Source organism: Sciurus carolinensis, chromosome 6 (genome assembly GCF_902686445.1).
Source record: "Sciurus carolinensis chromosome 6, mSciCar1.2, whole genome shotgun sequence".
Classification (NCBI taxonomy): domain Eukaryota; kingdom Metazoa; phylum Chordata; class Mammalia; order Rodentia; family Sciuridae; genus Sciurus; species Sciurus carolinensis.
In genome coordinates this window covers 98,707,623-98,726,393 of record NC_062218.1, presented here as the reverse complement: position 1 = coordinate 98,726,393, position 18,771 = coordinate 98,707,623, and the positions used below count along the sequence as shown (strand labels likewise).

At 32.7% G+C, this 18,771-nt stretch overlaps 1 protein-coding gene across 4 annotated transcripts in view; it reads right to left on the bottom strand.

Annotated features, from left to right (window-relative positions):
* Ankhd1 (ankyrin repeat and KH domain containing 1) overlaps positions 1-18,771 on the bottom strand; it is a 122,270-nt gene that overhangs the window by 73,317 nt on the left and 30,182 nt on the right. For all 4 annotated transcript variants that reach the window (XM_047554710.1, XM_047554712.1, XM_047554711.1 and 1 more), the window contains exons 2-6: positions 14,861-15,014; positions 9,336-9,492; positions 7,869-8,016; positions 6,784-6,931; positions 1,505-1,738 (exon numbers count right to left, since the gene is read on the bottom strand). In XM_047554710.1, coding sequence (XP_047410666.1) covers positions 1,505-1,738; positions 6,784-6,931; positions 7,869-8,016; positions 9,336-9,492; positions 14,861-15,014 — 841 coding nt within the window. The remainder of the gene's footprint in view (positions 1-1,504; positions 1,739-6,783; positions 6,932-7,868; positions 8,017-9,335; positions 9,493-14,860; positions 15,015-18,771) is intronic.

Sequence of the window (18,771 nt, the reverse complement as noted above, 5' to 3'; positions counted from 1 at the left end):
AATGGGTGAAGTTTATGAAATGGTAATTCAAAAAACAAATACAAATGAATATTCAACTGATGAAAAAGATATTAAACCTTCCTATTAAAGAAATACACACTAAAATGAGACACCACTTTTTAACTATCAAAATGGCAAATATTAAAAAGAATAATACCCAGTGTTGGTGAGGGTGTAGGGTGGGATAAAGGGCACTCTCAAACACTGGTGGGAGTGTAAATTGGTTCAACCTTTCTAGAAGGCAATTTGGCAATATGTATCAAAAGCCTTAAAAATGTCCATACCCTTTGACCCAGCAATTCCACTTCCAGGAATTTATCCTAAGGAAATAACCAGAGATTAGGCAAAAATGTCTGTACAAGGATGTTATCACAGTGTTTTTAATAATAGTGAAAAACTGGGAACAATTCAAGTGTCCAACAATAGGCAATTATGGTGTATCCATTTGATGTCTTTGGCAGAGACTGCTAGTTCCCTATCCAATATCCATTCTCTTATTCTTTCTTAATAACAGAACTCTGATTTTATCTGGGTGACAACATGCCTAAATACTGAAAAGACTACATTTTCCAGCCTCACTTGCAGCAATGTTTAGCCAAGGATATATAAGTGGGAGTTATAAGGCAAAATTTCTTAAAAGATTCCTTAAAGGAAGCTTACAACCTCTTTATCCTTCCTAGACTATGGATTGTTGGGGCCCTAACTCCCATCTTGGCTTATAAGTAACTTTGAGGACAGAATTCATGTATTAGAATGATATAAAAATAGAATTCTATCATGATGACAAATGAACTGCCATATTAGCTGTAGACAACATACTCTTGGACTTGGACTTTTCTTTTGTTCAAATCATTTAATTTGGGTTTGTGATATATGCAATTACATCTACTCATAAAATTCTATGTGATCATCAAGAGTTGTAATGTAAGAACATTTACTGAGATGGGGAAATGTTTATGATATCCTGCTAAATAAAATAAGCACCCTATAGTGTCAGTGTATAATTAATACATAAGTGTGTTTCTTTATAAACATACTTAAAAATACACTGGAAGTACACCATTAAAATATTGTTTACAAGTTTTTTAACCTTTAGATGATGGCCTTGTATGTCATTTAAAAATTTCTTTGGGCTTTATCATATTTTTCAGGTTTTCTGTATCAAGTATGTATTAGTATTTTTGTGTGCATATTATTTTTTAAATGAAGGTGGGGAAAAATCATGTTAAACAAAAGTTATTAAATAATGGAAACCCTCTAACTCTGTCCTAAGTGATTTGATTGACTTCATAGCTACCTGAATAAATTTAAATTAAAATAAAAGAAACATACACTGGGAAACTATACTACAGAAAATACAGGCTAAAAGTGGGCTTTCTATATAATCTCTTATAAACTATATAATTTATAACACAGGAAAAACAAAAGTTAACTCAAATACTCAATACTTGCTATTCAAAGCTGTCATAAAAATTATAACTATTCATATATATAGAGAGAGTACCTTTGTAGCATGCAAGTGTAAGAGCACTTTCTTTGAATTCATTAGAATGAGTGTTGATGCCTGCACCATGATCTAGAAGGACTCTTGCAACTTCCACATGACCTGCACTGGCTGCTTCCATTAAAGGGGTATGTCCATTTTCATTATGATCTTCTATATTCGCACCTTCATTAAGTAGCACTTTCACAATGTCAACAAATCCTCCAGCACAGGCATAAGTTAGTGCAGTATTTCCTAACAAAGAACAAAAAGAAATATGAAACTGTGACACAAAAGATAATTATAATCAGTCATGCCTCTTTAATTCCCTTGCATAAAACACTACAACTACCATCTCAAGTTCTTTTGTTATTGTTGTTGTCACTGATTAGATAATTATATTAATTTTCTCCTAGTTAAAAGATGCTCCTAAAGGTCCAATACAGTTGGGAGTGGTGGTGCATGCCTGTAATCCTGGTGACTCAGGAGGCTGAGGCAAGAGGATCGTAAGTTTAAAGCCGATATCAGCAACTTAGCAAGACCCCGTCTCAAAAAAAAAAAAAAAAAAAAAAAAAAAACATAAAAAAGGGCTGGGGATGTGACTTGGTGGATAAATGCCCCTGGGTTCAATTCTTGGTACAAAGAAAAAAGGGAAAAAAAAAAAAAAAAGACTCTACCTCAAATTAAAATAATAAGGTCTGGCAATACAGTTCTAATAGAACATCCCTGGGTTCAATCCTCATTACCACCACCACCACCACAAAAAAAGCAAAAGACCATATATTATAAAATGTCTGGACAATAGAAAAATGCCTAGGAAAGATATAAAACATCTATAGTCAGAAAACAGACAAGTGGTAGCTAAGTCTGAAACTACTGAAAATGGGCATAGGAATCTTTTTGTGGTGATAGAAAAATATTCTAGAATTAGATTGTATTGATGATGGAGCAACTCTAGAAATCTAAAAATTATTGTACCCTTATACAAGTGAATTTTATCTCAATAAAACTATGGAGTTTTTTTGTTAGGTTTTTATTTATCCAAAGAAGAAACAGCTACATTTGTATTAGACCTGAAAAGATGGGTAGGATTCCTATATAAGAGAAAGGATATCTAGTATCAAACAAAGTTTAAGTAAAAGCAGGTTGACTAGAATGGTTATCATATCCCCTAATAGAGCTAAAGTGTAGAGGTAAGGTTTTAAGCCCTGATCTCTCCCTACAGTGTGACTCCTCTGGAGTCTGGAAAGAACACTCTTGGGAACCTGTGTTTTTAACAATTTCCCTAAGTGATTCCAACATGCAGGCAGTAGGTATAGTTTGTTGGACAAAATGAATTAATTAATTAAAAACTGAGCCTGATTATAAATTTCCTGATGTGAAGATGAAGTAATTTCCTTCTGAAATCTATTTTTCCAAAGAAGTATGAGTTAAAGTTATCAATGGAAATAAGGAGGGGTACGTGGTCAAGGACAGTATTCCATTGACCAACTGGAGGTGTAGAGAGGAGCCTATCATAAGTGTATGCTTGCCAGGCACAGTGCCACACACCCATAATCCCAGCGGCTCAGGAGGTTGAGGCAAGAGGATCAAGAGTTGAAAGCCAGCTTCAGCAACTTAGCGAGCGAGACCCTAAGCAACTTAGTGAGACCCTGTCTTAAATAAAATATTAAAAAAAGGGCTGGGAATGTGGCTCAGTGGTTAAGCATCCCTGGGTTCAATCCCCATACCAAAAGTGGCAGGGGGGAGGTGTATGCTTACTGTCTGCTTCACCATACCCTTTCCTTCTACAGTATACCCCTTTGAGCTTAAAAAAAAAAAAAAAAAAAAGTGAACTCAACCTCGAGAAAGCCCTTCTTCTCTCAAAATGTTGCACCTCCTTTTTAAAAAATAAAGATGCTGGAACAATTCAGTGATTTTCCAAATGTGTTCCAAATAACTTAAGAATCCCTATTCCCTCCAGGTTCCTCAAAGACCATGGAAGGAGATAGGGAGGGTCAGAGATCAGGAATTTAAGTCCCCATCTATACCTACTTTATTTTTTTAAATATTTTCAGTTATAAATGAAAACAATACCCTTATTTTATTTGTTATTTTTAATGTGGTGCTGAGGATTGAACCCAGTGCCTCACAAGTGCTAGGCAAGCACTCTACCACTGAGCTACAACCCCAGGACCCTGCCAATCTATACCTATTTTAGAACCCCCTTTTTATCTGTGTACTATTATATCTGTGTTTCAATATACTATTTTGTTTAAAGTTAGGGTTTGGGGCTGAAAACAACTTAAAACCCAATGAATTAAATGACCTTTGAGAATCCTCAAGAAGAAATTTAAAATTTCCTTGATGGCAACAACCTCTCTGTATATTTCTTCAAAGGAGTATGTGCATAGCATGATGTTGATAACCAGAATCAAATATTTTTATTTTATTTTATCTTAATTTTAAATCTTTTGCTATGGTTCAGCAACCAATGAATGCCCCACTGCAAAAAAGGAAAAAAAAGGGGGAGGGCGTTGTCACAGCAACACAATGGAGTATTACACAAACCTTAAATATGTTTGTAAAGAAAAATTTAAAAAATAAGTCAAACAAACTGCACATAGGGTTATGATTTCAACTATGTACTTTTTTACATTAAAAATATTGAAAGGAACATGGTAATAGTGGTGATTTCTGTGTCACAAAGATTATGTGAGAATACTCCTTGATGTTTTCTACTTTTCAACATTTCTCAAATTTTTTTTGGCAGTTACTGGAGATTGAACCCAGGATCTCACACATGCTAGGCAAGTGCTCTACCACTGAGCTACATCCCAGCTCTTTCTATTTTATTTTGGGGCAGGATCTTGCTAAGTTGCCCAGATTGGCCTTGAACGTGTAATCCTCCTGCCTTAGCCTCCTAAGTAACTGGGTTTACAGGCATGTGCCACCACACCTAGCTTTGGTGTTTCCATAATGAGCATATGTTACTTTTATAATCAGATAAAAAATTAAGTAAATGAATCTGTTTACCAACACTGTCTAAAATGCATTTTCTTAAGGTAAATGTGAGAGAGATTTCTAAATTTAGTTAATACAAGGGGTCATTTTCAAGGGTTCAACCACAGTATTCACCAAGTTAATCAGCTGAAGTAAATGGAAGGCAAAATAGTTTGACTTTGTCAGACTAGCATTCTAATCCCATTCTTAAAATTTCATATAAAAATGAAAAAAATATAGGGAAACATCGGGGCTAACTTGGTAGGTAGTAGTAATGGTGGTGGGTAGTAGTAGGAACAGCAGTATCAATAGCAATATTTTTTTTTAGCCATTTACATTATTGTCATAGCACTGAAATACTTAATATTCTGTTGAAAAACTGTGTTATTGTATATTTATTTCTTAGTATTGTCTCTATTTGGTAACCTTAATGAAAACAGAGATTATATTAATGAATCTTCAATTGGCCAAGTGCAGAATAGCAAATAAACAAATGCATTTTCATCAAATTAAATAAAATACTGAAAAATATTTGGCAAGCTTTAAATAAGTCTGTGTTATTCTTAAATAACAAATATATGCCTTTTAAAAACGGAATTTTTTTAAACTTTCTTTATATGTTAAATAGTTGCAGAACAACAAAAATATATTCTGGAAAGGGCTTATTATGAACAGTCCATTTTGCTTCTTTTCAAATACTTCCTCAACTTTTCAAATACTTCAAATGTCATCTTAAAAAGCTGCTTTCAACATTTCTTTACCTAAAATATTCTACAAGTTTCCTCAGCACAATAGGTAACTCATCGGTCTCATAAAATATTCTAATGTATCACTCACAATTATTATTTTTCTTTCAATATTATAACTTAGAAAAACTCAACATCGTCTTTCTATGCATATGTATTTCTTAATGTTCTTTAACTTCTCCTTTGTCTTTACAGACAAACTTTCATTTCAATTTAACTTTGCCTATCATCTCCCCTCCTCATTCCCACCTTGCTCTGCAGATATGGTGCTTCCACCATGCACGGAGATTCTGTTATAACAAACTGTTTCAATTTCCATGAATTGAGCTATCCCTATGCAGGCAGTGTTAGGTAGCAACTGAATTGCTTTTTCTGAGCAATTATATGATTGGATTTCCATTAAACTCTGGGTATATTCTGTTTTCCTAATTTCCACTCTTCCCACAACATCTGAGCGCTCAACCTCCAGGTTTTCTTGAGAAGCCCCTTATGTATTGCTGTTGCAGTACTCTAACGTGCAACATAAGACAATTCATTGTTTTAGGCATACTTTCCTCTTTTTTTTTTTTGCGGTTCTGGGGATTGAACCCAGGGCCTTATGCTTGCAAGGCAAGCACTCTACCCACTGTGCTATATATCCCCAGCCCCAGCATACTTTCCTTCTAACAATTATCTTTAACCTACTTTTGCAACACAACCTAGCAAGACAGGTAGGTATATATATCCCCCTCGGCATAACTCCTTCAAAAGAAACACTTTTCCATCTGTTCAGAATTCAATTGCTCAGCCTTCTCAGAAATTATGCATGTTAATATTACTACAATAAAGACAAAGTGGTCAAGAGAAAGGTCAATAATTCCTTATGGGGGGTCTTACTCATTTTAAGAATAATTTAAGATACATTTAACTTTTACTTAATGATGGAAAACATATGCATTTATTACTTAAATTTTTCTGAAATTTTTTTCAAAACTGAAGTAATACATGGTTACCTCACTAGCACATAAATTAAATCCAAGGAAACTCATTATCAAATCTACATCTATAACTCAAGATGTATGACAAAGATTGGTGATAGCTATGAGTCTGTGACATGTAGATAACTAAAAGAGTAGTCCATACTAGGGTAGCTTTTATGATACACAAGAATATCTTATTAGAAAATGTTTTCAGCACAGTTCACATGAAAAACCTTATAGGGTAAACATTCTTAGGTTAATCTATAATCTAAAATCAAGGATGTTGTATTAAATGAGATGAGGAATTACAAGAGATATACTTCATAATTGTGCCTCCTTATACATTCATTGTGGCAAAAAAAGAAACTACAGCAGAAAAACCATTAATCTTGACCAAATAAAATACGTTTGTTTTAAAGACTGGACAATATCAAATTAATCTATATTTTCCTCAGAGATTCTACAGAAAAGCTAAGATTTTTTTTCTATAGGATTTACATTGGTTTTCCCCAGGAATCATATTTGTATCTCAGGTTATAATTAATTGCATCAATTTATATTTATATATTAATTGCATCAATTTTATCAACAAACATTATCATTCTCTGCATACCTGTTGCAGACTGGGAGTTGACATCTGCATCATGGAGGAGTAATAATTTCACAATATCTAAATAACCTCCACTGGAAGCTGCCATCAAGGGAGTTATATCTCCTTTATTCCCTCGATCTTCAACATTAGCATGCATAGCCAGCAATACCTTTAAAACACATACACAGAAAGAAATTATCAATTCTTACTATTAATAGTATTTCTAGAAAACACTGAATCTAGAGAATACAAGAATACTTTTAGAGGAGGGATGAGGAAAAATCAAAAGTAATCACTTTTTGGGAAAACATACAAATTTTTACTGTTCATAATGCCAGGTCAGATCTTATAATAACAGTATATAGTAGCCTTTAAATAAAGTAAGATCTCATTAGCCGTCCTATTATAAAATGTGAGTGTAACGGTCAAAATAGTTGTGTTATACAGCTGGGCACAGTGGCACATGCCTGTAATCCCAGCGGTTCTCGAGGCTGAGGCAGAAAGATCACCAGTTCAAAGCAAGCCTCAGCAACTTAGCAAGGCCCTAAGCAACTCAGCAAGACCTGTCTCTAAATAAAATACTAAAAAGGGCTGGGGATATGGTCCAATGGTTAGGCGCTCCTGGGTTCAATCCCCGGTACTCCACTACAAAAAAAAAGTTGTGTTATGTTTCAGATTTTCTAGGAAGAGAGCAGTAAAACTATACTCACAAGATATAAACTAACTGATAAAAATACAACTATTTCCCAATATTGCTCTAACACTGAAAGAAAAACACTAAAAGAATTGGGATAATCTGAATGCAAAGGAAATAAAGCACTACTTCCTATTTTATCTGCATATTGTTTCTAAAGAAAAGTTTAAAATATGATTATGATTCCTATCAGTTTCTTATTCATTAGAACTAGTTTTGAGAAAGTGGCAGAAAAATGAACCACGCCCAGTTGCATGTACAGGTAACAAAACGAATTGTGTAAATTTGTATTTTGCCTATTGCCAAAAGGGAAGAGGAAAAGAGGGACTCTGGTCTTGAATTATAAGTAATAAAAATATATAAAACGTCAACCTTTCTACAATTTTAATTACTAAAGATTATTTTGGCTTACTTGTGCTAATTCATAATACCCTGCTGAACAAGCCAAACACAGCAGGCTTTCTCCTTCTTCTGTATGTTCATTTACACTTCTGCCTTCATCTAGCAATTTACGAACAGCATTCACATCTCCATCTGAACAAGCTTCTGCTAGACTGCGACTGAAAACAAAACCATTCAACAATTACCTGATAAAGAAGACTCAGGATCCTATGATAATAAATTACATTAAGTATAGAGACACACATACAAAAATGTTACTATAGAAAGAGAAAAAATAAATTGTAGGAACATCTTATTTGCTGAACATCCTGTCTGCAACTCTAATTATTCATGTCAACAAAGTCAAAAAGTGAATTTGAAAATAACAATGTTTATCATTAAAAGTCTTCTAACATATTGCAAGATATTTAAATAAAGTCTTTTGAAGCATTAGATGCTTCAAATGATTTCCATTTTGGTATACACTCCTATTGCTTAAAATCTTATTTGGTAACAGTGAAGGTGAAAATCTAAGAAAATAATTTTACTGTAAAATGACTAACCACATCTGTGAATCTTAAATTTTAATGTACATAAAATCACCCACATTTCTTGTTAAAATGTAGATTCTGCAGGAGAAGAGAGGAGGGGAGAACTACTAGAGAATGACTAGGGAGAAAAAAAACCATAGATTCTGGTGGGCATGGTGGTAAATTCCTGTAATCCTGACACTCGGGAAGCTAAGGTAAGAGGATCACAAGTTTGAGGCCATCCTTAGCAACTTAGTAGAACCCTGTCTCAAAAACGAAAGATAAGAAAGGGGGGCATTTAGCTCTATGGTACAGTGCACCTGGTGAGTTCAATCCCTAGTACCACAAAAAGAAAAAAAAAAAAAAAAAAAAAAAAAAAATGCCGGTTCTGATTCAGTACATCTGGGTAGGGCCCAAGATTCTGCATTTTTTAACAAGCTCTGATGTGATGCTGATACAGATAATCCATGGACCATATCTGAGTAGCAAACAACTAGACTACAGCAATAGTAACCCACTTCATTTATTACTAGTCTAGCAGCCAGTTTAGAGTTCATTACTATAACCTCTAGAAGTAACTTCTTGAGTAGAAACCAGGCCTTATTTAGTTTGGATTTCTTTTTCTTTTTCCGGTACCAGGGATTGAACTGATCCACATCCCCAGCCTTTTTTTTTTTTTTTTTTTTTTTTGAGATAGGGTCTTACTAAATTTAGTTTGGATTTCTTATATACTCTAGTATAGCATAAATTCCACATAAATGTTCAATGAATAAGAGTTGGATGCAAGAATAAAAGGTCAAATTTATTTATATCTACATAATATACATACATTTATATATTCAATTAAAATGTAATATCCATTCTGATATCTATTTGGCTAATATTTATAAGCTCTTCCAAAAGATACATTTAACCAAAATTGGCTAAATCCACTCAAGAATATCTAATATACGACATTAAACACATACGTGTCCACTTGTCCTGCATTGTGGCTGTTTTCTGCTCTCATCCGTGTCAGTGCAGCAGCAGCTTCATCCAAAGCACAACTAACTGAGGATGTCAGTCTCCGGAGTACCTCAGGATCTGCAAAAGCTTTACCATCAGCAGTTGACAATTTGCCAATTCCTTCACGTGCATCAATCAGGTAGTACAAGGGAAGAAAAGGCATGAAAGTGCAAATTATAATTACATTTCAAAACACCATATTCTAGAGCAAGGAAATGACACAGCCCTATAGATAGGGCTACTAGTCAATCTGCCATTAATGTCAAAACTATGATATAACCACCCAAATTTTAGCATTTCCATCTTCACAATGCACTTACTAATTTGTCTTCTACCTAACTCCAAATGAAACTTAACAGGATGCTTATTGTATCAAATAAATAAAATTTCAAAGTACACAGTCTATGGTATTTTTGGTATTAATGAAGGAGATACTCTATAATTCATTGTAACAAACAACCTAACATTTTCTTCCTCTGGTCAAATATCCACTTAGAACCACCTTCTAGAGTAACAATTTAAATTAAGTGTACCCTTATAGACACCATAAATAAATCTAAGACAAAAAAAAAAAATGTAAAACCCATGTATGCAATAGCCAATGAATTTATATATTTATAAATAATATCATAAAATTTACTAATATAAAATTAATGCAAACTAAAGTGGTAAGATCATGTTTCATGTATGAAATTGACAAAAAAAAAAAAGGTCTGACATATGAGGTCCTCTCAAAACTATTGATAGAAATGTATACTGGTATAAATGAGAGGGACACATTTGATGCCAGTTATGAAAAATTTAAATGCAAATAGCACTTCCCAAAAATCTGTCCCACAGAGTAGAGAAACTCTAAAAAAAGCTACTAATATATAAGAACATAAACCACAGTAGTATTTCTGGTACTAAAAAATTGGATATAAGCCAAATACCCCTCAATAAGGAATTGTAAAATTAATTATGGTGCATCCAAGCAACTGAATATTGTCTCATCCACTAAAAGGAGGAGAAAGATTAACATGAACTATCATGGAAGAATAGTCACAATTTAAAAAAAAAAAGTTATGTTATATATAGTATGATCCTGCCTTTTTTTTTTTTTTCCTACAGAGAATTGAACCCAGAGGCACTTTACCACTGAGCTATATTCCCACTTTTTTTTTTTTATTTTGAAATAGGATCTCCCTAAGATGCTGAAGCTGGCCTCCAACCCATGATACTCTGCCTCAGCCACCTGAGTAGTTGGGATTACAGGTGTGTATACCACACCTGACCTCTTATTTTGATTTTTTAAAATTTTGTATGTTTAAACATCTACATGTAGTTATATTACCACAAGGGGAAAAGTGAGGAAGTATATATACACCCTTGACAGACAATGAAAAGGCTTTATTATCTACTTAGTAAGTTTCATACTGCTTTAGCAATATTATAATTATAATATTATAATTTAAACTATTGACATTGATGGATATGATGTTGTGAAATTATAATTATAATTTCATACTGCTTTAGCAATATTATAACACGCATGTAAAATTTAAGTTTTTAAAGTTCTTTTTAAAAAAAAATAACAGATTTGTTTAGCACTTTATAAATGCTTACATATCAAAATATTTAACAGTATCTGGAGCAAAGACAGATCGAAATATGAATGTAATTAAAGTTCTTCTCGACATGGTGTTAATTCTTAATTTTTTCTAAGAATCTCAATGTTGAAGAAAAGAGTATTCTCAGTTCTGTTTTAGGTTAAAATAGTGACCAGAATTTTTTTCATGGGCTATGGATCTCAAAGGTAGAGCACCTGACTAGCATGTGCAAGGACCTGTGTTCAATTCCTCAACACCACAAAAACAAACAAAAACCCAGCTATCTTCATTAAGAAGGGTTGGTAAGGTTTAGCATGATCTCATAATTTTAAGTTCCTCTTAAATGCTATAGGCTCCACACAATTTCCAAAAAGCAAATTAAAATACTGATGCACACAAAAAAGTGTTCACTAAACAACTGTCTTACTATCTGAACATGACCTGGCTGGAAACACAGACACTCTTGCATGTATCCAAGTAAAGTAGTTGAGCTGAAGAAGGGTCTCCATTGCTATTCTGTTCACAGTCGTGACTGTTTTTAAGAACGTAACTCGTTTTTAGATTATATTTGCATCTGTGACTTTACCACAAGCCCCGCTGATGGTAGAGAGCCTGGATCAGGTAAAGTGACATGCCACCTCCCACAGTGGGGCTCCTCTGCAGGTGTCCATTCCTCTCTTCCCGCTGTTGCGAAGCTTCTACCCAAATTCTTTCCATATCTTTTTCAGTGAAGAGAAACGCATTGAATATTAGGTCACTCCTGTCTATTCAGCTTCAGAATTTTATGTTGTTTTATATAAAATTATTTCAGGATAGAAACTGGTTTTATTGCCAGGTTCTTTTTTAAACATGTTTTAACTTCCATATAAACAAACTTTCCAATTTAAGTTTTTCATAAACTTTTCTTAAGGTCAAATTTGTCTCTTGCAATGATGTGATAAGTTGCCAAATAATTGAGATTACTTTAAAAGGTTTTGTTCATATTCTTGTTTTATAATTAAAATTCACATTCAGTGTATGTGGGTTTGTGTTTTTTTGTTTTGTTTTTTGGCTCAATGTAAGGTGGATATTTCTGTAATTTTACAAGGTTTCTTACTGAGATTTTATATATAAATTATAAAATGTTTCCCTAAAAAAAAAAAAACTGTCTTAAAGGCTTCGGTTATGTAGTTCAGTGATATAGCACTTGCCTAGCATGAGTGGAGGCCCTGGATTTATTCCTAACACCCCTCACCACACGCACACACACACACACACACACATACACACACACACACACACAAAATAAAAAAGAAAATTTAAATACTGTCTTGCATAGGTCTTAGAGGCATACTATTTTAAAATATATTTGAGTTTCTCTGGATACAACATCATATTCATCAATGTCAATAGTTTAAATTGTGTTTAAAAAAATTTTTACATTCAATCATTTTTGATGCTTCCTGAAAAATAAACATTATTTTCAAGGTTTACTTTCTCTTTCATAATATAGATATAAAAAACAAGTCACCCTAAGGTATCTTGCTATTTATGCCAGACTCATTATGAACCAAAGAAAAAGGGAGGAAGAATGCTAATGAACCTAAAAAACTCTGAATGAGAATCATGAAGTATACATAAGAAAAAGATATGAGTTTGAAATCCTTAATTGGGGGGTTACAGAATAATTCTCACAACATGAGTGAATTTCAGCCTAAACCAGAAGGTAATATGTACTATCAATCATAAATGCGGGCTTGGCAAGGAACAGAAAATTGGTCCAGACAAGACCTGCAGAAGAGAAACACCTTTCCATATTTCTCTCTTATCTAAACAAAACAAATGTGAGGTTCTAAAACACAGAAAAATAAATTAATTAATTAAATGTAGCATGACAATGTCATTTCAGATCTAATACAATATATTCATAAATCTTAACTAGGAGATTCACAAGAGATCCAGACTAGGAGGGACATGCAATGTAATTCATCTTTAAACTTTTTTTTCTTTTTAATTACCAGTGTTTGCTGAATACTTAAATATTTTTTTCTTCTAAAATATTTTATTCCATCTAATTTTAAGTTTCTATCAGTTCAAAAGTCAACCTGCTACAAACTATACTATATGCTTTTATGCCACTCTTCTTTTCCACAACAGAACAGTTTAAAGAGTTTCAAGATACTAAGTAAATATATTCCTAATGCAATATCTACTTGTTTCCAAGAACAATATAAAAATGCTGAATTTCCTTTATGTTTTACTTTTCCCCTAGTCATTAACTGATGAAATGCAAGTTTTTCTTCTTATTATGTTAAAGGCTGCTACGTTCTTTCTGAATGTCTTTCAAATTTATTAAAGTATTTAGAAGCTGAATTAAATGTTCTATACATTCTTAAACCTTGAATATTCCACATAAATAGCTTTACTATAGGATAAGGCAAAAATATGACACCCTAATAAGTTTCTAGGCACTTTTTTTAATGTTATAAATTCTTCATCAAAATGAAATTCTTATTCTAAATAAAACTGCACAATAGTATTAAACAAATTAAGGGAGTGCTATACGAAGTGAACATATTGCAAAAAGGTCATATTCAGAGATTATAAAATTTTAACTTTCACCTTTGCTTTTAGAAGAAATAAATGGCTTTTGTTACAATGCAACAAAAACTTTGTATAATGAATAATGAGCAGATTATACAATGTAAAATAATATGTACTATTTTGAGAATGTATGCTTTTATCACGAATTTTTTTTTATGATACTTCAGAACAAATAATTAACATACTCTGATATGCTTTAGTCCAAGTTTGTGTTCAATGTTTTATTTAAATGCCTATTAAGTAGGCACTGGGGTTGTAGCTCACTAGTAGAGCACCTGACTAGTACATGTGAGGCACTGGGTTCCATCCTCAGCATCACATAAAAATAAATAAATAAAATAAAGGTATGGTGCCCATCTACAACTAAAAATTTTTTTAAATCTCTATTAAGGACTGGGATTGTGGCTCAGTGGTAGATCCCTTGCCTAGCATGTATGAGGTGCTGGATTTGATTCTCAGCACCACACATAAATAAATAAATAAATTTCCATTGACAACTAAAAAATATTTTTTAAAAATGTCTATTAAAGGGGTAGGGTTGTGGCTCAGTGGTAGAGCTCTTGCCTAGCAAGCCTGAGGTCCTAGGTTTGATCCTCAGCACCACATAAAAATAAAGATGTTGTGTCTACCTACAACTAAAACAAAACATTTTTTAAAAATCTATTAAATAAAAAGAGATATTTTTAATTAAGTTATACATAGATTAAATGAATAAGTAATCAATATGCAGAGTTCCCTAATCAGTTAAGATAAAAAAGTCAGAATTTGATGAAATAAATTTATCTCACATATTTTTATTCTATAATATAATAGGTAAGACTCCCCTGATAATTAATTATTTTTACTACCTTAACAATACTATAGTTGAGTCAGGCACGGTGGTACACAACTATAATCTCAGGTACTCGAGTGGCTGAGTCAGGAGGATCAAAAGTTCAAGGCCAGCCTCAGCAACTTAGCAAGGCCCCAAACAACTTAATGAGATCCTGTCTAAAAATTAAAAATTAAAAAAAGGGCTGAGGAATGTGGCTCAGTGGTTAAGCGCCCCTTGGTTCAATCCCTAGTACCAAATTAAAAAAAAAAAAAAAAAAAAAAATCTACAGTTGAGTCTGGAAATCACTCATTGTCTTCAACCAAAAATTTTTTAAAATATGAAATATGAACATTTTCTTTAGGAAATAAAAAATAAAATAAATTTTACAAAGACTGCAAATTTTGTATAATGTTACATAATTTGAGGATAATCTTATACAACTTTATAGAGAGATCTAGATTTTAAAGAGATGAAAATAAAGCAAGCAAGCAAAAAAAAGTACCTGCTGCTTCTAGCAATGCTTCTAGTCGTGCCTGTGTCTCTGGATCCACAGTGCGTAAGTCTGCTCCTTCTGTAGTACTTGACAAGAAGATTTCTGATGTTGTTTTAAGCACTGGGTTATCCAAGTCTTCTTGGTCCAAAATAAATGATTCGACCTATTGAAGATGCAAAATCCAAGAGATGATTAACAACATGATTAGAATAACTATAAGGTAATATGACTTCTTATTTGGAATTTAAATATAACCAGTAATTTTAGAAACATGGGGTTATGGTAATGAACTTTAAGGAAGCATTCTGACTATCAAATAATTTTCAAACATGATAACAGGTAAACCCAGACATAGTAGATTAAAGTTTTCTGGAGAGCAGTGTATCTTCTATACCTAAGCATTATTTTTACTGAAATAAATACATGAACATAACCCCTAGGAAGATGTATACAGCACCAGATAGATTTATTTTAAAAACTGATAGCACAGATAGGTCATTAAGATATAGTTTTCCTCTCTACTAAATAATTTACTCAATTCTAACTCTGAAATAAAAGACTTAAACACACTACCAAACATCTGGAGACCTAAAGATAGGAAAACTCCATGAGGTTAGAAATAATACCTATTTGTTCACTGTTCTATCCTCTGGGACTAAGAATACCTGGTACATAGTAGGATTCAAAATATACTTGCTGAAATGAATGAAAGGTATAAGCAAAAATCAACGTACAAAATAAGTTAATTCCAAATGAATTTTCATAAAATATGCACAACCTCCCTGGTAAGCAGTTTGAAAATTTGTTAACAAAGTGTTTTAAAACTCATGCCCTTGCTGGGCACTGTAATTCCAGCAACTCAGGACGGCAAGAGGACAGCAAATTCAAGGCCAACTTTAGCAACTTCGCCAGACCCTGAGCAACTTAGTAAGACCCTCTCTCAAAATAAACTAAAAATGAATCAACTAACATTACCCTATGTAAATTTATAATTACACAAATGGTATGCCTTTACTCCATGTACAAACAGAGAAACAACATGTATCCCATTTGTTTACAATAAAAAAAAGTAAAAAATAAATAAATAGATAAATAAACTAAAAAGGATTGGGGTATAACTTAATAGTAAAGCATCCCTGCATTCAATCTCCAGTACCAAAAAACAAAAACAAAAAAAGAACAAACTCATGCCATTTGGCTCAGTAATTTCATTTTAAGGAATCCATTTTTTAAAAATTATCTGACAGACTGGGGTTGTTGTCCAGCACATGTGAGGCACTGGGTTCAATCCTCAGCACCACATAAAAATAAATACAATAAAGTTGTTTTTTTAAGTAACTTAAAAAAAAAAAAAAGTCAGACAAAAGTTAATGAGCATCCCCAGCACCGCAAAAAAAAAAAAAAAAAAAAAAAAAAAAAGTTAATGAGCAAGGACGTTTACTGTAACAAAAATTAAAATTCCAAAAATGAGAAAAATAACTACAATAAAGAATTTGCTAGATACATTTCACACATTCACATGATGCATGATTTTGTACCCATTAAAAACAATATTTTTGAGCAGAGCACAGTTGTGCACGTCTATAATCCCAGCTACTCAGCAAGCTGAGGCAGGAGGATTACAAATTTAAGGCCAGTTTCAGCAATTTAGCAATACCCTGTCTCAAAAAAACAAAACAAAACAAAACAAAAAAACAGGGACAGGGAATTTAGTTCAATAGTAGAGTACCTTTGGGTTCAATCTTTAGTACCACCACTAAAACACACACACACACACACAGATTTTGAAGCATATTAAATGGCACAGGAAAATATTAAGAAAATGTTATGTTTATACTCTTGGGTACAGATCTGTATACTTACATGTCTATAATAGATGAATATGCATAGCCAAGTAGGTTAAAATATTTGTAACATATTTTTTAAAAAGAAACAGAAAGATTGAGTACTTCTTCCAGGACACACAGCTAATAAATAACAAAATCAGGTTTCAAAACCCAGGCCCATGGGTGGAGTCTCCCAAGCTCTTACCACTGAAATATTCTATTTCATACATTTTACAAAGGACCACAATATTTGGAATTCATTATTTGGCATATTTAGCTAGTTGATAATCAAATTTTGCATTAGGCATCAAATAAAGATACCCTAATAAACACAGTAAAGTTAAAATGATTTAGATATATTTCATTTCATTAGTAGTGATACACTAAGCCATGTAAAATACTGCAACATACTTTCTTTAACATTTAATTACATATAAAAATAACATCATAGTTCATGCCAATAGATATATTAAATAACAGACTTGAAAGCTGCTTATACTAAGAGCTTGTTGCAAATCTGAGAAATTGTATTTGCAGATATACATAACTACCAGTTGCGAGCATAAATAAAACCACCATTCCAATGGGAACATTCTAGAATGTTTCTTAAAAAAGTTATATGTTAACATTTCTATTTTATAAATTTTATATGTTTATGTAATATTTTAAAATTCTAAGTTACAGATTTCTAGTTCTCTCTCATTCATTTTCCCAACATTTACCAGGGACCTGCTATAAACAAAGCACCATGAGAATACAAAAATGTGGTAGAAGAAATAAAGGCTCCAATCACTATGAAAGGTCTCAAAGAAAAATACATGGTACAACCATATGCATTAAGGAGCAAGAAATCACTTCCAGTTGTAGTAATCTGTGAGGACTTTGCAGTATTTGAACTAGGGTTTGAAGGATGCATAGAATTTCAATAGATGATTAGGCAAAAGGGTGGAGGAAGGCAGGAGAGTAAAAGTGTTTTGGATAGAGGAAGGGAATGAAATAAAAAGCGGGATAGGAGATGAATTTGAGAAGTGATGAACCATCTATTCTCAAACAATGTAAGATTCTTAATGCATTGCTATAGAAACGTAAATGGTGCAGCCACTGTAGAAGTGTGACAGCTCAAAAGTTAAACACAGAATTAACATATCACTAGTTATTCCACTTTTACATATATACCTAATAGAAATGAAAACACAATATTCAACACTTATACACAAATGTTCACAGCTACATTATTCATAATAGCAAATAAGTGAGGGGGGGGACAAATTTCCATCATCAGATAAATGGATAAAGAAAATATGGTATATCCATACAGTGGAATATTATCCAGATATAAAAAAGACTAAATACTAATACATGTCATAAGGTGAATGAAATCTTGAAAATACTATATTTAGTGAAAGAAGTCAGACATAGATTTCACACATAATATGAATCAATTTATATGAAATGACCAGCAAAGGCAAATCCATACAGACCTATGATTATACTAAAAACCACTGCAATATAACTTTAAAATGCTAAATTTTAGGAATGTGACTTATATCACAATTTCTTTTTTAAAAAAAGACATAGTGCATCTAGGATATAACTATTCACAAATTCAAATTCACAAATGAACAAATTCAGATAGATTTGAATAAAAAATGTGAAGGGTAACATATTGTTCATTACCCATCTGACTCCTAAAGCTAAAAAGACAAACAACCAGCAGCAATGTCCTTCTGGCTGTCAGGACTATAAGAATTTGGTTTCTAAGCACATTTCTAAGTATTTGGGAAGAACCAAGTTCAAAAGAAAAACAAAACACAGATACAGTCCTTGTCTTTAGAAGGCTTATAACTTCTCTTTGAAAAACACAATACATAAAATAATTCACTAAGTTTAATTCTTCTATGTCTTAAAATACAGGTAAATTCACATTTTAATCAGACAATAAGGCATAATGGAAAGAATATTACATTAGAGAGCAGTAGAATTAGGTTCAAATACCAGTTCCATCAGGCACCATTTTTAACTTCAGACATATCATTCAACCTTTATGACATTCGATTTCTTCCTCAAAAACCATGACAAGCGGGGCACAGTGGC